At 40.5% G+C, this 26389-nt stretch overlaps 1 protein-coding gene across 9 annotated transcripts in view; it reads right to left on the reverse strand.

Moving 5' to 3' along the window:
* Positions 1 to 26389, reverse strand: part of MCTP2 (multiple C2 and transmembrane domain containing 2) — a 126805-nt gene that overhangs the window by 50246 nt on the left and 50170 nt on the right. For 7 of the 9 annotated variants that reach the window (XR_008203869.1, XR_008203871.1, XR_008203870.1 and 4 more), the window contains exons 10-15: positions 20585 to 20749; positions 18699 to 18829; positions 12785 to 12971; positions 11767 to 11860; positions 8578 to 8680; positions 6108 to 6210 (exon numbers count right to left, since the gene is read on the reverse strand). Coding sequence is in view for 6 of the 9 variants with exons in the window: in XM_052672327.1 (XP_052528287.1) it covers positions 6108 to 6210; positions 8578 to 8680; positions 11767 to 11860; positions 12785 to 12971; positions 18699 to 18829; positions 20585 to 20749 (783 nt within the window). In the remaining 3 variants the exon portion in view is untranslated. Of the gene's footprint in view, positions 1 to 6107; positions 6211 to 8577; positions 8681 to 11766; positions 11861 to 12784; positions 12972 to 18698; positions 18830 to 20584; positions 20750 to 21274; positions 21384 to 26389 lie in introns of those variants that run through there. The other 2 variants (XM_052672331.1, XM_052672332.1) reach the window with 2 other exon arrangements.

Consider the following 26389-nt stretch of genomic DNA (forward strand, 5'->3'; position numbering starts at 1 on the left):
TGCCCATAAGCACAGAAGGATAGTAGTACCAATCCCACTGATAAAGCTTCATTAGACACAGTTACCATCAGAAAAAAAAGAAAAAAAAGAAAAAAAAAAATCAACATTCTCACCCCATGAAAATTTCTGATATTTGGGGGTATTTCTGTGTTCTGAATCAACTCAGAAAGACAAAATACCAGCAGTACTATTTCAACAGTACAATTCACCCCTTCTTCTGTATCAAAATTCCTCCTCTATACAGAAGTTACCAGCTGGAAGCAAAGCTAAAATTCTTCATGCACTCTGTATTTCTATCTACAGGAGCACTTCAAGCCGAGGTAACCTCTGGCAGTGCTTCAGCTTGCCCTCCCAGCTGGAAGGAGATGTTCAGGTGCATAAGACCACAGCACAGTCAAGGCCCAAAGTGCATCAAGTTCCTTTCAAATGAGTGAATATATTTGCTAAACTCTTCCCACAGATGTCCCCAGTAAAACAAATGTGACTAAACACAGTATTGATGTAGCCAGCCAATGCTAAATCTATTAAGCAACAACCTTCTGACCGCTTGGGAATTTTAATGAAATAGCGAAAGCCGAGATTGATATGACACAAAACACTGAGAAGACAGGACCCTTACGCAGCAAAGGGTGTTTTTTCATTGCTCTTGTCTCAAAGAAATATGGTTTAGTGGCTTTTTTTTTTTTGTACATTGATTTTAAGAAAACTTCACTCCGTATCCAGCTTTGATGCAGATTCAATATCATATATCGATGACCTGACAGAACAATGCTGGGTTAAACCTCTGTACATCAACACCCGTGACGTGCAGAAAGGGTAATGGCTACTCTCCAAAGGTAATTCATCTAAAGCATTTGGGACCTCTGATATTCCTGCTTGAGCTCATTGCTGATGCACAATGTCATACCATTTGCCCTGAATAACATAAAGCTGTCTTGTTATAGACACACACCTTCTCTTATCAAAGGACATATTTCCCCAGGAAAAGATGAAAGCAAGGCACATATTTGATCCACCTGGATATGAGTAAGGAGGTTTTTTTTGTTTCTCCTCAGCCTTGTAATATACGCTCATTAGATTTTATACAAAATGTCCATTCATTCATCCCAAACTCTTTCCCCCAAACATTTTGCTTTTAATAACCTTTTGTAGGACCCAAAGTACAATAGAAATGCACATTCTTGGCAGAGGGTTGATGTCCAAAGACTGAACGCGTATGGGGTCAATTGTCTGAAAGCAGGCAGCCAAGCTTCCAAGGCAGAGTGAGGAGATGCTGAAAGCCCCAGGAGCACTCTGAGGCCAAGACCTCGAGTAGCACTCAAGAAAAAAAATCAAGCAAAAAACATCCGCATCGTCCCATCAATACTATCTTCAATAAGCAGAGCATTGTCAAAGCAATATTTTATTTCAGAAAAAAGGTGTCCTTTTCTTTCTGGAAGCGATGCCTTTTACCTTCATTCCAACATTTCTGGTTTGTGAGAGAAGTGAAAATCGGAACAGATGATCTACTGCACAGCAGCCTCTGCGATATAATCTCAGCATTTCCACAGCTCTCTCAAACTCTAAACCTTCCTCCTGCAAAAGGCTGTATACTTATGGTCAAGTGATAAGTAATCACAACTGGCAGGTGTCTGTTCTCTGAATCCAGGCTGTGTTTCAGACAATTCAGCTTGCAAAAGTCATGCTAGTTGTTTCCACTGTATCTTTAGCTACCGACCTTGTGCCGCACTTGGAAACATTTCAGAGACCTCTTCCTGTTTGCTGAAAAAAGGGCGCAGCTGAAATCTACTCTGAGCTGATAACTCAGCAGATAAAAACATTCCAGCCTGCCATACAACTCTTCACTCAAAGGTCTTTCTACATGAGGATATTTGATATACCCTGCTTTAAGATTTACTAAAGCACACGATATGATCCCATGCCTCTTGCTTGCAGCCCTCCAGGAGACAGGAGCCTCTTGAAGCAAAGCAAAAAAGGCAGAGCCTTACAGACAGAAACCTGGCTGCTTTCAGTAAGACCGAGGGCACAAATGAACACAGATGGGAAGGACTACTTTCATAATTAGTTCAAGTCCCTAAAACCTACAAAAAGAAAAATTACTAAACCCATGAAACTCCTTTCTTGAAGCACTTAACTTTTTGCCTTACTTCTCCATTTCTTGTGTCTTCTTCAGTTTCTAACACAAAAACCTGCTATGTTCAGTGGTCTGGTTTTCCCTCTCTTTGCCCAATGTCTGAGAATCCAATCCCTCTCCTAGCCAGATTCTCCAGGTCACCGTTGGCACAACAGAGCTCCATTTTGTTCAATACTGGTAGCAGTAATTTGCATCTTTTTCAGTTTATCTGCCACTTCTGTGACTGCGGATATCTGGAGCTGTGAACACTATTTGAGATGAAGTCTCATTTACATGTTTTAGAGGTGGAGAATCGTTCACCATAAAGAAGGGCAGGAGAAAAAACGCCATAGGTTGATTAACACAGAAAAGCTAAAAGTAAAAAGCAAGCTCTGCATTTGGATTTCATTTTTGCGAAATGGCAAAAGGCAAATCACTACTTCACTCCTTCTGTCCACAACTATCTGCACGTAGAGAAAACACCAAACTTGGTACAATGCTATCAAAATCCATGTCTGCACTGCTCATTAATAGAGCTCCATGAGAAACAAAGCAATCATGCAGTCATCATGCCCACCAAAAGAATGTGAAGTTTTCAGCTTTATTCCTGTCACTTTAAAGCTCTTCTTCTGTTGCCAAATGTGCTTGCTTCTTAATTAATGAATTCCATAAACCTAGATCACAGTCAATGGTGACTGGCAAGCACGAACATAATATTAATACACAAAAAAAATCACAGAGACTTTGAGTTAATGGGATGATGAAGGTGTATTCATGTTTGCAAAATGCCACTGCAAGACTTCTGGACACATTCAAACCAAAGTTTTCTTTCAAATTAAACTTTTCCAAATCCTCCAACGTATACCCTATCCAAAGCATTTCTTCACTAAGAAAATCGAGCCATCCATGAACAGTTCCTGAAAGAAACTGATTTCACGTGCTGACAGCTCACAGCTCAGGCCAGCGCATTTTTAACTTACATGAGAGGAACAAAGAGGCAAATGCATTTCTATTTCAAAAAGGAACCTAATGCAAGCCAAATATTAGGCCTAAGAAATTAAACTTGTATGATTTGTGAGGTTTCCTTGAATCTTTAACTATTGTTCGCTTTCAACATATTTATCTAAATGGTTCAAAGGATAGATTCAAATTTATAGCTAAATTCACAACATACGTCGAAATACTCATTTCAAGAATAAGAGCTTAGAAAATTGCCATTCTCTGTCTGAACCAAGTTAATAGGTGCAAAATGTTTTTAATCAGAAGCAGAGATGAATATATTTATGCTAGATTTGACTGAAATAGGAGGCAGAGAAGTTTGGATGGGAAGGAAGAAAACCAGTTGGCAAGGGAAAGCATAAACAATTTTTATTTTATTTTTTGTCTCAAACTTTGGACAAAAAACCTACGCTGAATAGAATTTGGACATTACCACACACATGCACTCCCCTGCTCTGCCTTGTTACATGCTTCCTAAGGGATACTTGACAAATGCCTATAAAATCAACAGAAAATCCAACTCTAACATCTTCTCACTGTGAGCCCACACAGCCTGCTGCCGATCATGCAGACCATTTGGCAAGCACAGGGTCTGCAGGAGAGCAGCTGCTCCAGCCACTCTCTTCCAGGAACATCAGAGATATGAGGACTTGGGGAAAAATTAACCAAGTGATCAAAAATGGAATAAAAGATGTTAAGAGTTTTCCCTCCCTGTAAACATCAAATCATCCTTCGTGCCAAACTGACTTTAATATTGTTCTGAAAGTGGACATACTGAAGACTCAAGCCACTAAAAAATAGACAAATAATCTAAAGCATCCCCAGCCTCAAACAGAACTTGCAGTGTAAGTCATGGAGGCAGACAGAATACAAGGCAGCTTGAACACAAGGTACGAATATATAAAATGAACATATCTGTTCCACAAAGTCCCCAAATGGAAGTTTTATTATTTTTCTGCCTACAGTGACCCCAGTCAAGCAGTACCCAGGTCTCTGGCCCTAATGGATGGATAGAGCATCTCTGCCTAGCACTGCTGCTTGAATGCAGCATTGAGGCTCCTTAAGCCCGTTATTTACCCCACAGCCACTGCTCCAGTTTACACATGTCTTATCCACCTTACTTAAGGGCAGGCTGGATGGAGCCCCGGTCAGCCTGATCTGGTGGTTGGCAACCTTGCCCACGGCAGAGAGGCTGGGATTTAAGGTCATCTCCAGGCCATTCTGTGGTTCTGTATCCCAAGTATGCCCACAATCTGGACTCCAGAATAGCTCAGAAAAAGCACACAGTGGATGAAAATCAACATAAAAACACGTTCCTGAAGAAATTCAGAAGCCACATTGCTTTCGACTTGAATGCACGAGAAATATACATACACAAAATAGTAACAGAACTGGAGCATATTAGCCTGTTCCTTTACCACTATAAAGCATTCTTTAAGCTGCGATCGTATTCTCTAAAACGATTCAAGAGCTTTTCAGGCATTTCATTATTTATTTGGAAACATCAAATATTTGTAGTTCAACTTCCCCCTTCTTGATTGGTCCCTTACCTAACCTGCGTCCATATATTTCCCAGCTGACCCTGAGGGGCTGCTTTGATTTAATGGAATTTTTGCTTTCTCTCTAGAAACTTACCATCACTGCACTTTCAGCAAGGATGGAGCCCCACTAACTCATTCCCACAACAGAGCTTTCCCTGCAGTTGCCCACCTCTAAGAGTCAAAATCTTTTGCCTTGAATGTGAGAGATGCACACCAGCCTTTCTGCAGAGGTGAACATGCCTTCACAGGAATGTTTCAAAACAATACGGCAATCTTGTACTCTGTAATTTCAATCAAGAGTCACCGACTGCCTATTCAGGAGAGCTATAACCCACAGCATCACACTGTGCATTACCAAAAGGTTTGCACTACTGCAGGCATTGCTCACACTGTGTGATATGCCGTAAGCATGAATATTTGCATGGAGCACAAGGCAGTACCCATGCACAGCCTGCAATACCCTCTCTTCTCTGTACGGAATCGACTGCAAAATGTGATGCTTCAAAACTCAAGGGAAATCCCACGCTTGAAGTTAAGTGTGTGCTTACAGAACTGGAATGATATAAGAGTCCATGAGACTTGTCCTCAGCTACTGATTTAACAAAAGCAACAACCCAGAAAGTTATTTGCAAACTTTACTACAAAATTTACCAGAACCTTCCATGATACTGCAAACACACACATGGAGCTGTTTGCATCCTCTTGATCTGGTTTACTCTGTTATTACCAGCCTTGTTCCAAATTAAATCAGTCTCACCCTACACAAAACTGCTTTGACCCATTTCTCTATTAATGCTTTATAACAACCCTTTCATGTTCCCTTCTCTTTAGCTTGGCCTTTTTTTGGCCATTTCAGAAAAACCTTTAACACTCCTTCATCTCTAGAGCAACTCTTTTCCCCTGAGCTTGCTTTGTTTCCAGTTTTGATTTTATACTCCCGTGGTAGCATTCACTCTTCACATATTTGTTTACAGAACAAAAGCCACCCGTCTTTAAAAGCACTGTGGAGCAGAAAACACCCCTTTTAGGTAATTTTATTCAGCTGTGCCAATAACAACAGCTATCTCTAGTCAATCCTACTGTGATGTGCAATTACTTTCCTGGAGCAAAAAGAAGCAAGACAGAACAAAGACATGCATAAAATGTTACCTTCGGAAGATGATGTGGAAACACACAGAACAACTCAATTATGTTTTCAGACCTACATGGCATGTAGTGCTGATGAAGTACAGACACTTCTGCAATTTTCTTTCCAATCAACTAAATTTCTATTAAAATAGGCTGGCAATGCTTGTTACACTAAAGAGGACTACAAACACTGCCAGCTAAGGCACATACAGGTCACTAAAGCTGTTTGTCTCCAAATGATTGTTGCTTTGCACTAAGAAGAATGGAAACACAACTCCTTCCCAGTGAAACCACCAATGTTTGAAAGATGTATGAAGGTAACTTACAGACAGCAAAGGGATAGCAACTTTCCCAAGAAAATCAGGGGGTTTATCTCCATCTTCATCAAACACTGTCACTTCCAGAACGTCATGAATATCTTTAATAGGGCTGTAATGAAAAGGGCAGACACAAACAGTGATATTCGATACACATTCACGCAATCTTCCCCACAAAGATCTGAGAATGCTGTTTTACTAATTAAGTTTGTATTACCTTGGAGTATAAAACTAGCGTTTAATTAAATTCCAAAAAAATTGAATCAAATGATGGATATTCCCCAAGCTTTCCCCTCGTGTTGCAGTCACATAACTAGGTGAAGAATAAACAACTACCAGACGGTGGTATTTTTTGTGCATCTATGTTGATTGCAAGGGTGGATTAACTCTTCTCTCAAACAGAGAAAGCTGGTGGCCAGGAAGGGTCCAGGACTGAATTCAAAACCAGGCTCCAGGATATGTGCATATGTGAAAAATAATCCATGAAGCAAAACATGTAATTTCATTTGACTTGAGCTATTACGTTCCTTTTAAACTATTAGCAAAACCAATTACTTCAAAAATAATAAACCTAACAACCCTAATTAAAGGCCAAATGTACAATATTTTTATTCCATTCAATCCAAATTTTCAACTAGTGTGGCAGCAGGCACTCGATCCTGAGTATTTTATCAGATCATTAGTAGATCAGACTCATTTCAGAGAAGTTACGTGTGTGCTTGCAAAACCCGGGTAACCAGAGCTGATTTATGAGTTGCATTCATTATCTCCTCTTTTCCCTCTACCACATGCTAGAATTAAAGGAAGAGGCACATGGCATGGCACCTGCTTGTCATTTAAATCAGTGCAGCTATCCTCCCTGGAAGGCCATTTCAGGGCAGTCCCGCTCATGCAACCTCCCCCCTTGACACTGTGGATTTGCTCTTTGCAGAGCAGAGTCAGGAGCTCGAAGATACCTGCGTGTCCCTCCAGCTAGCAGCCATAGTGTGTTCTTAAGCATGACCCAGGAACGATCTGCATGACATATGCACTATTTACAAGACCTTATCTTTAAAATACATCAAAACCCCCTCACTTCAGCAACCAAATTTCCACATACCTCTAACAAACCATTACAGTTTTCCATACATCATAGCCACCAGTGGTATAAAATATTAAGAAACCCACAGTGTGACACAATAAGTGCGTTGCAGAATAACCAAGTATTACAGGAAAGGCTCTTTGGTGGTATTAAATGCTCCATCTGAACGGGATTCACTAAGAACAATCCACTCTGCTCTAAATCATCACCAATAGCTTTTAAGTAGTTTGATCTTGATTAAAGGGGAAAACAAAATAGAAAAAGAAATCTAAAGAGAGTTGTGGGAACCTGATGGGCTCTGCGAATTTGCTGCTCAGAGTGGCCGTGCACCAGCAATAAGAAAGTTAGTGATAGCCTGCAGCTGACATTTCTGAGACTCTCATGAAGTATAGAAACAAACTTCCTTTTAAAAAAAAAAAAAAAGATTTGGGATTCTTATTAAGGTTTATTTTATTGTCCGAACATCCAAAAAGACTCATCTGTTGGCACCATCACAGAATAAACAACGAGTGGGAACTTCCTGAAAACAGACAAAGCAAAGGAAAGGAAAGGACTCCAAGAGACATGCATTCAGCTGCATCCATGAATTAAACAGAAATCCAGCAAAGTACTTCTATCAAAGAGATCTGATGTTTTTTATTGTGTTCGCATCCAGCTAAGTGTTTTGGAATGTTGCTTTTGCAAGAAATCTGTAATTCTCAAACTGTTCTTCCATTCTTCTATAAATGCTACAAATGCTCAACTGCCAGCCCTCACCATTTCCTTCTTTGACACAGACTATTACAACCTTGGAGATTTTTATTTCAATCAGATATCACAAAACTTAAAGGAAGATAAAGAATTTGACTGCCAGTAACTGAACTATCACTTTTTCTTACTCATGAATTCACCCCCAAAACACACGCTTTTGTTTTCATAAAAATCTAAGCTTCTTATTTGTGTTAAGCAATCTTTGATTAGTTTAAATTCATAAGAAACAAGCAGAAAATTAAAGCTCACATTGTGCCTGTTGCTTATAAATTAAATGAGGTATTCTGCCATGAAACATTTTATTTTAAATTATGGAAAACGTAGGCATGAGTATCTGGTCATAACTTTCCATTATATTATCTCTTGGATCCAGATACAACTCCATTATGTCCAGTCATGATTCTTCCTATAAATATCACAGTAATTCTTCTTTTAATGACTTCTATTAATAAACTCCATGCAAGAACTACTAAAAGGCAAAAAGCTCCAATTGAGTTATATTTGATATTTCTCCAACATCCTCTTCTGACTATGAAAAAATGACATATCTTTAACTTGACCTTTGTATTTTTCCAAAGTCAATAGCTTTTATAGATAAGCTGCTAACTGTTTGGTGTTTCATCATGTTTTCAAAAGCAATTCACTTACAATGTGAAAACTTTGTTCCACTCTGGATTGAGGTTCTTATAAACGGTGTGTGTTTGAAGACTGTCATTTCCCAGCTCCAACACACAGAAAGGATCACTTTTACCTATGGAAAGAAAATCAGACTGGAATTAGAAAATAAGAAAGGTGGACCTGTCATTGTGGTTAGCATGCACTCTTTCGTTGTAGTACAGCCACCGAACTTGACTGGTGTCAAGGTAACTGGAAGTTGCCTCCCACCTGTGGAATGACTGGTGCTAAATAAACAATATCACCACTGCGTCTTCAGTTTTGAAATCAACACCACTTTATAATCCACTCAGGTGTCTTTGCTCTAATACCTGAAATCTGAGATTTACAGAGAGTAATCTCTAATCTCCTCAAGTTGACAACTACTCAGATGACATGAAAGCGGTACTGTCACTCTGACTCAGGAGAGTGCCAGAGCTTCAGTTACAGCTCTTTCACCCTCTTCTTAGAGTGTGTGGTCTTCTCCAGTTGATTACAGGATTAATTAGGCACACCACAAGAAGAGATGCATGGCACTGTGTCTGTATCAGTAGCACTTCATCAGCCAATTCCATGTGAGCAAATCCTTGAAGCTAAGGAGACCCTACACAGCGTTGCAGCTTCAGTAAAACCCAAATCAACTAAAAGATCCAACTGCAGAATCCAGGTGTGAAGCGGGCAGGGTATTTAAAACCAAAAACCAAATAGAGTAAACAAAACCTTCTAAAGAGAAGGATGCTGGTGTGGGACATATTACAGTGCAGATGTTTGCTAATGCATTAATATATGGTTTTGATAAAGCACACTGCATGAATTTGTAGCTTTCAGAGTATAATGCAGCTCAGCAGTTTGCACCACGAGCAGAGCTCCGTTTATCAGTGTGTCTGACTCAGTATCTGATTTAATCTCATTGTCAGTTTTCATGTACAATTCAGCCACAGACTACCCAGCCTAACTTCTACATATGCAAGGAAGTACGGCAGCAATTCAGGGATTTAGGAAGTAGGGTGAAGATATTAAAGCCAAAGCTTTCTTTTTTGTAATCTACTATTAATGAAAGGCTCTTAAGGTTCTTACTCTGAAAAGTATACGAAATAACGTGGAATCTTTTCAGTATGTAAACAGTGGGCATTGACTAGTTCAATATTGGTAAAATTTAAGAACTGTGTACACTACTAGAATCTGTCTTTTTTTCAGCTTACGTGTCCACTCCCTGAAAAGCAACACTTCAGAGAAACTGCTTGAAATGCAAACTGGTACGTGCCAAAAACAATCCCACTGTATAATCTGATATTCTAAATGCTATTTTTTGGTCAGTGAGCAAATGCAGCATTTGACAAGAACTCCCATGCATACGCCGAAAACATCCAATAAAGCAGAAAGTCATTTTCACATCAACAAACTATTATCTAGGAATATTCAAGTGTGGAAGGCTCAAACTGGGCTGGCTGTGTCTGAAGAACTTGTACATATTTGGTACATCTGTGCGGAAACTTGCCTAAAATTTGTATCAAATGGCAGAGTACAGATTTCCAAAATGCTGATCAAAGCAGGAGCTGTGTTGTTTCCATGGGATAGAAACCTGCACTTCAGATCTACAGCACTAACATAAGCAAACAGAATTCCCAATCACACCAAGTAAGGAACAAGGTGTAAGGTGACACAACGCTTCTCACCTCCAGAAGTTTGCACACCTGAGAATTGTTACTACTGCTGTGGGACAGCACAGGGAGGGAATGCCACCTGCTCAGACAGTTCCTTTATTAAGCCTTCAGAAATCTGCGTGCTTCTTATTGTCTCCACAATTATTCCTTTATCAGATTTTAGCCAGACTTTGAGTTTACTTTTATCAATAACAATAAATCTGAGCAGTCTCTCTGGTAATGCAGGAAATATGGCACTGCTCTAGGAGGGCTCTATTATGGAAGCCCATAATTGCTGCACTAATCATTTATGAATGGCTCAGAACAGATAATTAATCTTTATGTCTCTCATTACATGATCAGAAATTATGCTATTTTTACCTAAAATGGCTGCATCCTTTTGCAATTTGGTGGGTCTATTACAGCATAATACTAGGATATTTTCAGCCCTGCCATTGAAAAACAATTTGTCATTTGCTTCATGAATCAGGCTCAAAGCCTGGGTTATTTTGAATATAATGACAGACTGAGTAACCTTTTACTTAAGCAGAATTTCATTCTCCGCTATGCACAAGGAATGTGTGTCACAAACCCTGTATGAAAAGTCTTTCAATTGCAGAATCAAGAACCTGTGAGTCTCTTCCAATGTTCATAATCCACCCAAATGCTCCTGGTTAAGAACTGAGGGAAAGGGAGCCAAATCCATCACCGATGGAACTGCTTTAGCATCTGTGAAGTTTTCCAAAGAGCCCCAAAACCTCCTAAGCTCAGTTCTTTCCCTACACACCACGTACATATTTTGATACAGCACTAGCACTGTCATTTGACAAAAGTCGTGCTTCACCATTGCAAAGTTGCTGCACAAGCTACCTTTCCTTATTGGAAGGCTTTTTTCCTTTGTTTTCAAATTAAATTATTCAGTTATTTGAAGTACCAGTATCTGCAGAAATCTCTCCCGATGCAGGGAATTGAAACTGAAATAGAACCATGATTAATGCTGGGTTTTATCCTTTAGTCCTTATTTTAGGAGCAGCGTTCTATTATGTTATACTGTCTGCATGAATTCCAGAGAATGGGGCAAGAGTGTTTTCTCTCTAGCATCGTTCTTGCCTTTATCAACAAGTTATCCTTGACCAAAAAACAAAACCAAAAAAAAAAAAGCAGACTGTCAGCAAATATACAGCACACAATGCTGTGACTGTGAATTATGAGATGCTGCAAGATACAGAGGGGAATTAAAAGGTCTCCAGAATCCTGGAGAAGATGATAATAAAAATAATAACATCCTGGCAGTCAGTACAGAACAATATCAATTCTCTAGCCCTTCCCTGGAGAAACAATATGAAGTTGTATTTTTAAAAAGTGTTAGTCCCACACATTTTGGGAGTGCAAGTCAAAGATATTTTGCATCTCAGTTTCTTGGGGCAGGCTTCACACTGCAAAGAAGCAATGAGACTTGCTTTCCTTTGTTCAACAGTCAGTGTAAATAACATTCCAAATATATTATTGCATCAGATGCTGGAAAACATAAATGGAATACCTGCAAAATCTGCTGCCAGGAGGTCAACTGCCTTTAAAACTTTGACCTGTAAGAAACCAACATCCTTCATGTCTCTAAAGGAATTCTTTATACTCTGCAAAGAGAAAAACATTTTGTCAGGATACATTAAGTTGTAATTCAGTAAGAAACAAATTGATGAACTACAAAATGGTTTACTAATATTCATTCCCTGTTTCCACAGCATTTCAGTTTAGCAGCCAATATCTGTGTACATCCTTCCACTATCCGCTTCTCAACGCATAGCAAAACCTAAATTTCATGACATCTCCAACTAGCAGCTCTTAAGAGGATTCTTAGTTCACTTAAGTTACACCTTAATTTCATGATGGAGACTGAAGGAACTCTGCTCGCTTATGGAAATATCATCTGCCCATCAAAACAAAATACGAGACAGAGGTAGATCTGGAGAAGCAGCATGGGTCTAGGAAGATAGCACTCTAAATCAGGTGCTCTTCAAAGCGTTGTCAAGTTATTTGAATTCATCGTGCTTCAGAATCACACCCCATTTTACAGAGAGACAGGCTTATTCTTTCATGCTCAGCTTAAAAGGATTGAAGCATGGAAGCCATCAAATGAATCAGTCCACGCAAACATGAAAATTCAAAACATATTCCATATCATCCCAAAGGAGAAAAGAAAACTAAGTACTATTTTCTCTTTCCTTGATATTCAAAGTCTCTCATTCCTCATGATAAGGTCTTAACATAATTCAAGTTTTCAAAGGAAAGCATTAGCTTAAAACTCAACAAATACAAGCATCCAAATTGCTCTAGTCTATCCGCCCTGCCAATCTACTTGTCATTCTAAAGACAATAACTGTTTCCAAGTAATAGTTTTCTGTGGTAAGAGACATGCTATTATGACTGGACAAATCTTATTTCTTTTTTCCCTTCTCTTTTTGTCTTTGTTTTGGTCGCAGTTTTGGATAGTTTGCAAAAAGAAGCAGAAAAGGGGTTAAAAAAAAAAAAAAAGAAAAAAAAAAGAAATGCAAACTCACATAGCGCTGTGCAATCTGTTTTCTTTCACTGGGGTCTCCCAGAGGGCAGACACACAGATCAGAGATGGACACTCCCGTACAAGGGGTGACAGCAATCAGCATTATCAGGGACCCCGGATGTTTTTCCAGAGGCAGCTCTAAGTAATTTGTCTGCTTCATTGACAGGGCAGAAATGTCAACTTTACATCTAGAACAACAATGCCAAGGGTTAATGAATAAGAGGAAGTAAATAAAATAAAGCAATATTTAATATTGATTTCAGTAGCAAGCAGGCAACAAAAGCTTTGTGGAGGTATGCACGTGTGTATACCCATATGGAACTAAACATGGAAAACAAAGCAGCCAGTCTCCATTGTACCTAATGCTGTTTTTTGCTTTCTGGTTCACCTACTGGTAAAGCAAAGGTAAAAGGTTTGGGTTGTACAGTAGAAAACTCTGGCCTGCCTCACTTCTCCTCTCAAATCCCCTGGTGCTTTCTGATGGATTTGAAAGAATTTTACTTCGCCTTGGGGAAAAGGAAAGGGGCAAACACAAAATTTAAAACATTAGCCTAAAATAGATTCGTTTCTTTAAAGTCACATACTCGATTTTATGCTACATTATACTGTATGCCCCAATCTCTTTTACAAGCCTTACTAGAGTTACGTTTTCAGTGTACTGTTATATTTCCCAGGGGAAAGGGCTGCCTTGAAAGCTCCCCCCACCCTCAGCGCATTGTATGCATCATTAATCTGATGTAAAATAAAAATAAAAAAGAGAAACATTTATGAAGAGACAATAATAAAAGATAAGGATGGGCTAAAGGGGAGATTGCTAGACATCCATGTGAAGGGAGCAGCTCAATGCAACTGAAAGTCTAATAACCTTGCTCGGCTAAATGCCTTCTATTTAGAAGTCCAGTAAATAGAGTGGAACTTTTCTGAACCTCTGTGGGTCTTGGCTTTCAAGAACAAGCTAAACAAAAGCAGGAAGGAGAGGCTTTGTTGTCACAGTGCAAGGGGAGTCACATTCCTCCAAGGGACGGCAAGTGGATGATGGAGGGAGAGAGATTTCACTCCGCTTAATGCCTGCCGACAAGTTTTTATTTAAACTAAACTTGTTAAGGTGTTGTCTTAATAGGCTAAAATTCCACAGGGTTCCCCCAGGTGGGTTTCTTCTGGGTAAATGGTGCATGTAGTGTTCCTGATTGATCCCATTCCAGTAGTAGAGCTGGAGCAGTTTATACCCATCTGCTATAAATTGTGTGCTTTCCGCTTCTTAACAGCCTATTTTCTGTGAATGCTAAGGGAGGTGGGAAAAAAAAAAAAAAAAACAACCAACATTTCAGCCTGAAAACCCAACAAGCTATGTTACGAAGTGAAACTCATTGCTCTGATGAGTTTGTGAGTCATCCAGTAGCTCTGTGTATTCACACACAGCTCTGTGTGTAAGCTTCTGACCAGAGTCAATGGAGATGACTTCGCTCTGAGTGTGCTCTTTATCATTCACCATGCTGAGCACACAACAGGTTGCAAGTTTACTCTTATTAACTGCTTTCAAGTGACTTTGAAAGAGAAGGAAAATAAGCCAGGAAGAATTCCAACACAGTTCAGCAAGTAGGCTGTCTCTGCATAATTTCCAAATGCGAGAGGTTACACTTCAAGCTCATTGCTATACCTGGACTCTTCTCAAAGATACGACGAGAAAATGCATAGAAAACAAACCAAAAATAAAAGAAAAAGGCAAGCGTTTCAGAAAGACCTCATCACTTTCACCCCTCAGTTCAACATCACCTCAGCTGCACTAACAGCAGTGCTACCGATACCGTACGTATTCAGTGCAAAGGGGGACTGTACTTTTTTTTTTTATATATATTTTTATTTTTACAAATGAAGAGTCTGAATCCAGGAGAGAAGAGAAACTTCCAGCTGGCCACACAGGCCACATCTTCCACATCAGCATTTCATACACCCACTCAAACACAATGCAGAACTAGGAAAAGCTGCATTTGATTTTTAGGTTAAGAATTGTCCATGTGAAAAGAGAGAGAAAAGACAAAGCTTTCAAAGAATGGTGCAGCTCCCACCAGAAGATAACCTTAGAAACTTCTTGTATCTCAAAGACAAAGTTAAATACGATTCCAGTTTGTTTTGGCAAATTGGAATTGTTTCACTTTTTCAAAGAATTTCATAGCCAAAGGTCAAGGAAAAGATTGAGTATAAGGGTGTGGGGGTAGGAGGGATGCACATGTGGAGGGGAAAGCAGCAGGAGATGGAGTATAAGCATTTCTTCCTCAAATCATGTCTGATTTCCGTGCAAGCTAACTTCCTAAAAACATCTGTGTTCACTCAAGGTGATGGCATGCTGCTGCAGTTTCTTTTGAGGAACTGAAGAGAAAATCCACATTTGCACTTGGCAAATGGCAAAAGGCTTAAGAAAAAAAGACAATGTTTCATTTAGGTTATAGAAGGCAACTGATCAGACTATAATGGATGCGTCTTGACGAAGCAATTAGATGTTCAATTTACTATGTATACACTCAGAAATTTTCACACAAGCACTTCTACACTTCTAAACTGAGTCTAACTATTATCTCCCACCCTCCTGAAAGAGAAATCCTCCATTTTCCATCTCTCAGCTTCATATACGAATGACCTTATATAGATAATTATTTCACAGGAAAGCAATAAGAGACTATGGGGATGACCACGGCATAAAACTAATGGAGGCATTCCACAGGCTTTGCTGAAAATCAGCCAGATCTAAATGTAAAGAGCAAAATCCACAGATTGTTTGCACCTGAGGAGATGCAAATGATTTCCTGAGTTAAATTCACAATGCAGTAACCTTATTTCAGAACAGAATGGCTCTGTTTGTTGCCACCCTTCCATAAATCAAGGAATTAAACTCAGGCATAATATTTCACACATGGCCATACGCATGTTCTACAGAGGATAGAGGTCTGTTACCTCAATTAAACCATTTTCTTCCTTCTCTTGATCAGTATAGAAGCTTAAGCCTCTATACCGACCTCTAGTCCTGTAGAGAAATATGCCACAGCTTTAGTTTTCATTTAAGATTGCTCTTTTGACATTATGGCTTACAGCCCTTATATTTATCTGCCATATCTTTTATTCACTCTTTTCCAATTAATTTTGCAGAGAAACTTTACTTCAGAACAGTATATACTAAATTTGTTTTAATTTACCAAGGAATAAAATGTGAAGATTTCACTAGGAAGAGCTGGGCTTCAGCACTTCCAAGCAGTCCATCAAATAATGGTAAGTATCCTTACATACACTTAAGTATATATGACAATGCAAAGAGAAATGGTAGCCTTTTTTCCTCTAGAAGCCTTGGAAACCCTTCACAAAAGAGGTCAGAATCATCATTGGTATACAGCAAGATGTACCTAAGGTTAATATTTGGAAAGGGATTCCATATGCCACAGGTGCCAGAGAGATGGTTGACATGGTCCTATTCTGATGTATAGTAGACATAAATTCAGTGAAATTTAATTACAAGGTTTGGTTCCAGTCATCACAGATTTTAGCACTAAGTCCCAACTGTATGGCCTTTAGAACAAGTTGTTCCTGCCTGCAAAGGCACCGCTTCCCTGAGGCATTCCTCATATTGGATGCTTTCCCACCACGCTGCTCATGGCCTTAAGTCTTGAGATTTTTTGTAAATCCTTTTCCTTGATGCAAACTTGTGGTGAAAAGAACCAATTTTTTGGCAATATCACTTTTTCAAAACGTATTTCTTAATGCAGAAACGCTCGCTACCATCTTGGCATAAACAATTGAACACAGCCTGGACAAATTCTGCACACGTTAACACCTTTGTTTATTAATATACATTAACATCGTCTCCTGTTTATAGCATGCCTCCTATCCCAAAGGACACAAAAAGCACTCCATAAACGTTAGCAGCAGCTCCATGCAGACTAAATAGTGGGATTATTTCATCCAGCACCAAAGAACAGACACCCCTCAGTGTCATACTATGGCAGCTGAATCCCCCTCAGTGTTGCAGTATATTACGTGAGAAATTGGATCCCAGTGGAAATATAAGGACAATGTAGGTTGGCTGAATGTAATAATTTAGGTTGCAGCACACCCTGACAGTGAGGGTTCATTGCACAATAGGAGAAGGGTGACATGAAATCACAACTTCGCTAATTCAGAAGCAGATAAATGCCCCAGGTGTTAGCGTTTAGTACCGAAGGTCCAATGCATTTCTTATTCTATATGTTCTATAAGCTTCATGGGCACTTCAGGCTCTGTTTCAAGAATATTTTACCTTTAAACCAAATTATGCCTGGGAGAGACGTTCCAGGGGCTTAAAGCATTCAAACTACATGAAATTGTGCGCCTAATGGAACGAACAGAAGTCTTTATTCCACAGAAGTTCAGCAGCATGTGACAACTCATTATTTTAACATCAAACCAACAGTCCAACCTACACAGCCCTGAGAGAACATAATGAATTCCACAAGTTAACCACAGAATTATTAAGATCCAGCCAATTTTGCTTTTTCCTTAAAATTATGAAAATAGGTGAAAGCAGTTGGGACGTAATGCTGTAGGTAATGACTGCATACACCCACGGATATTTCACTTAGATTCTTTCCTTACAGCAAAGTCGTGAAATCCAGAGAATTCAAAACTCAACTTGGAAGTCACGGTGACAATAAACACGGCACTGATAATGCTTTCTTCCCTAGGAAAACCTTTTCCAGATTAGACTGCACTTGAACCACAGATTAAAAAAATATTTATGGGGTTTCAAAAGTTTCTACACTGTGCAAACAAGGCTGGTCATTACGCATTTGGTATTCACCTACACATGCCATTGCTAAATCTCGCATATTTTTTTCCCTGTTTTGGTGCTACAGTGAAATCACTGCGCTTAAGGCAACAGCAATATTTCCTTTCCACTGACAGCAAAAATAACTTTCAGGTAAATCTGACAGACACAAGCTTTCCCCTTGCTGAAATCCTTAATAACGCCACTGCTTATAGAATAAGCTGATCACTTTTTGCCATGCTGAACACCTGCCTGAAAAAGAAAAAAAAGAAGGGGAAGAATATAAGGAGAAATTCCTCCTGATCAAGGAGACTGACTGAACAGAGGCAGGCCACAAACACTGCTACATTTCTTAACTCTAAACAGAAAATATCAGAAGTAATAAAAGTAACTGTGAGAACTGAAGGAACAAATTCATCTCCAGCCATTTCTCCATGTGATGAACAACAGCATTCAGCCAGAAAGCATTTCCTGCTCTGCAAAACCACAAACATTTGTAGAGCCAAAGGGGATTGTTCTTCTCAGTGAATAGTTTCAAACTATTTTAATACTTAAAGCAAGAGGATGTTCTTATTAGTTACTGGTATTTAGTCAGCAAGTTGTGAAATAATCGACAGGTAAGAATGCAAACAACTGCAGATGGCACCCCTGACCCTGAGAATTTAGAGGCTGGAGCACTGATCCAGCTGTATGGATGCAGTCTGGGGAGGCAAAAGAAGAGATGAGGGCAATAGGAAGAAAGTTGAAGTTATCTCTAGGGAACTAAGACTGTGCTAGTACTGTACAGAAATGGATGGAATTAGACAGACAAAAAAAAAAGATTAGGACTTAACAGTAGGAGCCATATTCCATTTCTACTAAGAAATTAAAATGAAAGGTTCAACTAACCAGCCCACAAAATGTCTGCTGCTAGTGTGACTTGAGATTGGGAATTCGAAGTTATAACGTAATACTGCAGCAGGACAAAACCTGGTATCAGTAAGGAGAGAGACATTACCTGAGAGGTCACCCCTGCAAATGATGCAAGAGATTGTGCAATAAGTTGGGGTACCAATCTAAATATAAATGAATGTAATATAAATTACATCAGCTTTCGCATTTAACCCCCCTCCAAAAAAGAACTTACGTTCCCAAAAGCTCCTCGTGCTTTTTGTTATCCTTTCTCCAGACCTCAATGTCCAACATATCCTTCCTGTCAGAGAAGTAGTGAAAATCAAACTGTTCCCTCCACTGAGGATTTGCACTCTTACACAGTGTCTAGAAAACATGCAGTTATAATATTTACTTTTCTTAAATGGCACATATTTCCACAATCAAGCACATATATTTCTTCTACAACAAAGCCAGACAAATGCTAAGATCATTCAAAGTAAAGCTTCACAGTCCATCAAACAGAGCCTCATAGTTCTTCCTCATGCTAGCTATTCAAATGCAGTATAATGAATGGCTGAGGAATTGCAAGGTGGATCCCTCCAGTTCCACTCTCACTGAACCACAGTCATCAGTCAACATCACTCATGCCAGAAGAAATCAGGAATTTGCCTTATGAAGATGATCACCTTAAAGCAGGTTTGAATTAATTCAGAAATTCAAGCTACTATTCTTCACTCTTTAACATTAAGATATTAGCAATGAAGAAACAGCTTCGGTAATATTAACATGCCGCTCATTTGGTATCTATAAATTGTCCTTCTGGTTCGGGGCTATCTCTCACACTTTCAGGTTACTCTGAGAATGCAAGTATTCACCAAATTGAGACTTAAATCACTTGCAATTCATATCACACTACACTAACCACCATCAGCATGGCCACTGAGAGAACAGGAGATAGGATTAGCTGGACCATGACTGAGATTTCCTCCACCCTGGCTGCTTTTCTGGACCATGAGATTGTACTTCATAAGTTAAATAAACTCCAGGAAAGAACATGAAGTACAGACAATTTGAATTCCTTCTGCAGCGTTAAAGCTGCGGTCCCCAACTCTCGCTGGACTCCAGACAGAAGTACTAAGCAATTAATTCAGTGCAGGCAACATTGGCCTGAACTCCCGCTTTTAAACTTTTCAATTTTCTGTGACTGCAAACAATGGAGAGTCATTCAGATTCATAACACAAGCTATGGACCATAAAGAGAAACATAAAAAGGGATCTTAGCTAGAATACTGTGTATTTATTCTAGAATAACTAAACCATTTGTAACTTTTCAAAGCTGCTTTTCAAAATAAAATCATCATATCGTGGCCTTGGTTGAGGTCTTTTGTAGGGGACGAGAGTGCAGGTTTCAGTCTACATCTGAACGCTCTGTTCTGTGAACTTGCTCTGCTCATTTTGTACGGGAGGGATTTTGTTTGTTTCCTCCTCCCTCAACATTTCCAGCTCATGATGTGAGGAGCTTTTGCTTTCTCAAGAGAATAGTATTTTAATTACTGTTTATTTCCTTATTAGACCTTGGAGATGAAACATGCATCTTTGGGAACCCTACTCATTTCTGTGTTTTCTGTGAAATGGTACTTTATGCAGGTAAATACAGCCTAAAAGAACAAAATCGTAAAGCGAAACTCTGGAATGTTCCAGGTGTTCTATGGTTTGGTGGTGGGCTTTTTCCTTTCTTTTTTTTTCCCCCCCTTTCTGTAAAAGGTAACATTTCTCAAGAAAAGCACTTAAAAAAAACAAACCCAAAACATTCCCCTTCAGCAGGAACCATTTCAGGTCTGCTTTCCCAGCATACCTAACATTGCAAACCTGACTTCTGTATTGGCAGAAGAGAAGGAACATGTGCGATGCATGTAACCTTGTTTCATTTCACATTAACGCTGGGCATCCATCAATATGATGAGCGTGTTAAATGCACAAAAATAGATACAACGCTCCCAATTTCCTTATTTCTGCATTGCTGTATATAGTAAACATCAATAAACATCTTTGAACCGGTCTCCTGCTTTTGATCTCACTTATATAAAAAAAGAAAAATTCAAGGATAGTTCCAAACTGGAGGAAATTCTGAGTACTTACCTTACTCTTGTATCTTTGATCTCCCAGTTTCAGGAGAATAAAAGCCTCTGCCAAGCCCTCTAAGGGGATGTTCCTCCCTTCCAGGAGTGTGATGGTGACCTGTCCATTCCACAGCTGGTTCTTGCACAAAGAGTCAGAGAGCCGCACGCTCCGCATGAAACTTGACTGAAAAGCAAGTTGGAGACACAAAACAGTTATACACCCTAAGCCAGGTGCTTATGCACACGCTGACAGTGAAATCATCAGAAGTAAGAGAGGTACCAGCAGTTCCTCGCAGCAAGCAAGGAACTGAGGGCGCAAAAAAACTAAGGGTTTTCTGCCTACTCCATGCTACAGCTTTGTGTCCCCCTTTGTGAAGGGACCATAATCCACATCAAAACAGCATTTCAGCACATTTAGTTAAACTACCAGAGAGGTCAACACCAGCAAACCTGGCTGAGCTTCAAAAACAGTAGAGCAATCTGTTACCTCGTCTTAGGGAAAGACTCAGGAGAGTGATGTGAAGAAGGGACAGACACGAAGAGGGAAGAAATGAAAGCAAACGTCTCCAGCTACACCCATAAAATCCAGGTATGTGCCTTCCTGTGAGGCAGCCTACAGCCATACACAACCTATAGCCAGGTGAAGAACTGAAGCCACATCTTCCACCACTCATTGTGTGCCCTCCGTGTTAGCTCTTTACCTGCAGACCTTGGGAGCTACAGCTTCCAGAAACACAGCTCAGGAACCAAAAGCACTGACGCCTGCTGAAAAGCACTGACACGACTGGGCTCTTTATCAGGAGTTATGGTTACCTAGTAGGCACATTTGTTACCTTCACGATTTCCTCTTACATAGCACGGCTGCACTAACAGTTTGCTAACTGGCAGTATTTTATTGGACAGAGGATGATTAAATAGGCCTTTATTTGGAGGGAGTAAGAGTGAGAGCTGGAAACGTTAAAATTCAAGGCTATCCTCTTCTCGCAGTAAAAGCCCTACCATATTTTATTCTTGGGAAGCAACTTTTAACTCGCCACACTTTGGAGCTTCAATCATATCATATACAGGTGGGAGACGGACAGAGGAGATTTCACAAGTCACTTTAAAGCAGGACGTGTTGGCTTTAAAAGCAAGTAAGAAATGTTGTTGCTAAATAAAACGATTGAAAAAGCACCTGATGTCAGAAGATTACTTTTTATGGATCAATTACCCAGCTACAAAATTCTTAAATCACGGGTGGTGAACTCACAAATTTTTACTCGCTTCTTATTTTAAAATACCCAACTCTTTGGATCCCACAAGCATATTAATATACTCCTATTTAAATACCCTGTTTGGCTTTCCTGGCACACTGGAGAAAAATTCCTACCTTTGAAAAGAAAATGAGATTTTGATTCATAAATCCAGCTGCAATGTAATTTTTTTCTTTTTTTTTTTTCTTTTTTTTTTTTTTTTAAGTTTGTCTTTTAGGCCAAAAAACTAAAGCATGACTGTTCCCATGGACATACTTCAAAGACCCGGCAGATATATTCCTCCCTAAACACTGCAACTATTTCAAAATCCTTTTTATAAAAAAGGGAGTAATGTCCACAAGGGATCAAAGGGCATTCTGCAGTCTGGCAATCGCCTTAGAAAAATGGCAGTGCTTCCATGAAATATGCCCTAAAATAATTTTGCAGCTTGGTATGTCCTAATTTCGAATTGGATGTTTATCTTGGAAAAGCTTCTATCTAACTTGTCCATAAAACAGCTCCACTTAGCTCTATGAGCCCTGTGAAAATGGAATCCAAAGCTGGCTATTAAAGGGGCCTGGAGATTGCTTCCATATGGCGTAACAGCATGGGAGTGGAGGGCTAAGGCCTACAGCAGGCGCTGCTTGGCTTGAGCTCCCGATCTATCCATGGACACTCGTTGCATTACACCATAACATCTGGATTATTGCTTGTAATGTCCCTGGGAAATATCCACTTCCCATCAAAGCCTTTATCTATCTCAGTTGTACTTTGAACATTTTAGTATTTAACATAGTCATGTTTGATGTGATGTACTTGCTGCTTGCAGACCAAGGATTTTCCCTCCCCCCCCAACCCCCCCCCCCCCATCCTTCCTCGGAGGAGGAAGAGGTATTTGATGTTAGGCCACAAAAAAAAAAAAAAAAAAAAAAAAAAAAGACAAAGTTTATAATTCACATTACAATTTCTTTTAAAAACAAAGCATCCCATTCTCTTCAAAGCTTCCAGACCGAACACGGAAAGAGTTGTTATCACTGAGTTTGCAAATCAAATTTGGATTCTTTTCATTTTTTAGCTAGTCAGGTATTTTAGGGAGTCACTCAGTGCTGGGGGGTGGGGGTCCTCCTACCCAAATTCGGTCTAAAATATAATCCTGCCTTCTCAGCCCCTAGTTTGATAGATCAAAGGAGAGCTGGGAGGTACTCAAACCATTCCCAGGAAACATCAGCACCTGCAGCTCAGTACTATCAGAGCACATTGCAATGCTTCAACTCTGACCTCCCAAAACAACTGACCCTGAGCAAACAGCCTTGTGCAGCCCTACTGCATGGCTGGGCAGCTGCAAAGCATTCTGTGCTGGGGTGCTGAGTCCAGCTCAGGAGTGGAGTATGTTGGCCACAAGCTGTGCAAACAGGACCTGACTATTTTCTGGACAAGATCAAACATCACTTTAAAGCACCGCACTTTTAGAGGAGCCAAAACGTTTTCAGCTGGTTCAGAATACGGTGCTGATCTGCACCATCTCAGCAATGTTGTCTGCTTCCGCAGTACAGCAATTGTCCCTGTAATCCTCCTTCTAAATGGAGCACATGATGCCCCAGGAAGGCTGCTTCCCTCGGGGCCCAATCACATCAGCAATGCTTTGGGTTTCCTGCCCTTAACCATGGCTTAGCAGGTCTGAGAAGTCTCCCGTGCCCCATATTTCCTATGTGAACACCGAAGGCCTGAACTGTGCTTTCTCTGCAGCTCCCTCCTCAGCATTCCCACACAGTTGGCACGCTATTCCTCTGACCACCCTGATCTGATCGAAATCCTGGCCTAACAGGCAATGTCTCAGTTTCCTCTCCATTTTCTGGAAGAAAGCATGTTCAGGGAAAGCCAAACGTGGTACACCCAAGGACCTGAACCATCAATGAGTCAATTTTAATGTTGCCTGGGGAAAGCTGTACTACAGAAAATGTCTCCCAGGTGAAAAGAAATCCATACTGTATTATTTATTTCAAAAGTCCCAGCTCCTCTCTGATACCCCACGTATACTTATTTCAAACAGATTTACACAGAGTTAATTGATTAAACTTCACAGCCTCGCTCCGAGTTTGCAAAACTATTACAGAACAGAGCACAGAGCACTGCAGTCATTAGCCTCCATTAGTCCACCAAAGTTAAAGCAAAACAAGCAGTACAAAACCCACTTCAAATTCCCCTAACCATCACTACACTAATCTGCCTTCACACCAGGAAAATCAAAGCCCCTGCATGCCACCCAGCATAGGTGGCTTGCTCAGTGATAATTAGAAAACATTTTTAGCTATTCAGCTCTTTCCTTCCCTGCTGCCTCCAAAGCTGCAGACGCCTCTTCATATGGGTGCTCCAGCTCCTCCTGTCTCTGAACCCTGCTCTTTTCAGCTGCGCTCCCCAACCACTTGCCAGGCTTCAGGCTTCCTGCTGCATTTTCCCTCCAAATGCTGCAGTCAGCCAGTTCACACTCTGGCTACATCCCAAACCAAAATCAAGGTGCTTTGCCGAGGTACAGAAAAGTTGGCTGCAGCTAAGGTTTGACTAGAGAGCTGAAAATTAGGCAACACATGCTTTATGATGGCAGTTGGCAGGTGTCCCAAGCACAAGATATTGGACAAGTTCACTTCCCCCACCCCCCCCAATCCAGCATTCATCATTCAGAAATTAAGCTTCTGGCCCTGAGATCAGAATTTGTGGGGTCGTCTCAAGAGCTCTGACTTCACCTGAGCTCTCCACGCATTAAAAAAATATTCATACATGCATCTAATGTGGGTGTTGGCTTGCAAATAACCAGCGACACCATAAAAGTCATCTTTATGAGCAGCTCGATGCTGTAAAAATGGGTAAGAAGTGAAACAAAATGTTTCCCACACAAACATGACAAAGAAAATGAGCACAAGAACATCCAAGAAAGCTGTACTGTAAAAGAAAACAAGCCCAAAAACACGCAGAGGATTTCAAGTCTAAGCACTCATGTTTATTGCAGATTTAGGGACTGCAAAACATCAGGTAAGCAGTAATATTTTCTGAAGCCTTGTCATGGAGCAGGACCCTGTCAAATGAAGAACAAAGGTGGTTCTTTTCCATACACTTTCTTCCTGGAAAAAAACCACATCTCTGAACAGGAAAAAACCATCAGTGCTGACAGTACCATTTCCAAAATTTAGTTGCTGATTTAAAAAATGAGTAGAGAAGCTTCTCGCACCAGCTTCCAGTTTTCTGCTGCTTTCTGGTCTTGGTTTCAGGAAGAAAGCTGGATGAGAACAAGCAGGTGAGCCACACTGCCTTCACAGAGACTAACATTAGAGATGAGTGAGAGTGAGTTTTGGAGGAGAAAGAGAGGACTCATTGACCCACAGCTTCACAAAACCCTTTAGGAGCTTGAGTCTGCCTGTGAAAACCATTGGATATAATGTCCCTCTGTAGGCACCCAGTGAATCCCCTCTGGTGTATCGGGAGTTCTTTCAAATCTGTCTCTTTTCCTGACACACACACACGCCCAAAGTTCAAATTTGTTTTTGAAGCAATAAAGAGATGCAGAAAAATTGTACATTTAAATGACACGGCGAGGTGGCCAAGTGTGAAGTGAGCCCATCTCTCACATCTTTCATTTAAAAGGATGAGACAGGACAACAGAAAGCCTGCTGCAATCCCTGTGAAGAGGTCAACGTAGAAACTGGGCCACATAATTTGCCGTTTGAGAAAACAACAACACGCAAATAGAAGACTCTTTGGACCTCTCCTCATTAGGCAGGGAAACCATTTTGCAAAGGCAGTCTCCCCCTGGGATAGAGGAGAGGGCAGTGAGAATTGCAAGTGAAGCGACACGAGATTGCCGCCACGATGCGTGACCCCGTGGCAGCCGAGTCCCTGCGCTCCGCAGAACGCTCCGAGCACGCCGCTGCCCACGGGGTATTGTGGGAGAAAGGCAAATAGAATGAGGCAGGCCAAAATGAAACCTAACAGCCCACGCAGAAAAAGCAGAGCGAGGGATTTTCCCCTGCAATGAGACGCCGAGAAGCGCTTGGGTCCGGTCAGCCTTTCAACCAATTTATTCAATCAGCTTCGGCTATCAAGGTGGCAATTGCGTCGCTTTTGTTTCAGGACTGAACGGCTGCAGGTCAATCCACCCCAAGCAAACCTGCTTATTTGCTTCAGAGATGTTCAACACTTAAAGGTTACTCAGCTGTACAAATGCTGGAAATAGCACACGGGGCTCTTGGGGCAAGACTCAAACCACCCGGGACAAACAAGGCTACTGAGCATCACCACATCAGACTCTGGCAGAGACGGTTACCAACTCCTGCACCCCAGATAGCTCCAGAAAATAGAAATAAAATCATAAAAGACGGTAGAACTTGCCAATACTCAGACATGAGCTCATGTGTTAGTGCTACTTAACAGCATCCCCTTCCCTTTGCAACGCCACTCTCCATGAGAAAGAAGAAAGCTGCACTCTTGGAGACAGCTCCTGCAGAGGACAATGCAGTTCTCAGCTCCCATGAAAAATGAGGGCTCTGGATGTGCTGCCCATGTCTTGGGGTGCTGCCCAAATGTGCAATGATTCCCTCTAG

This window comes from Tympanuchus pallidicinctus, unplaced genomic scaffold (assembly GCF_026119805.1).
Source record: "Tympanuchus pallidicinctus isolate F22 unplaced genomic scaffold, pur_lepc_1.0 scaffold12, whole genome shotgun sequence".
Lineage (NCBI taxonomy): Eukaryota > Metazoa > Chordata > Aves > Galliformes > Phasianidae > Tympanuchus > Tympanuchus pallidicinctus.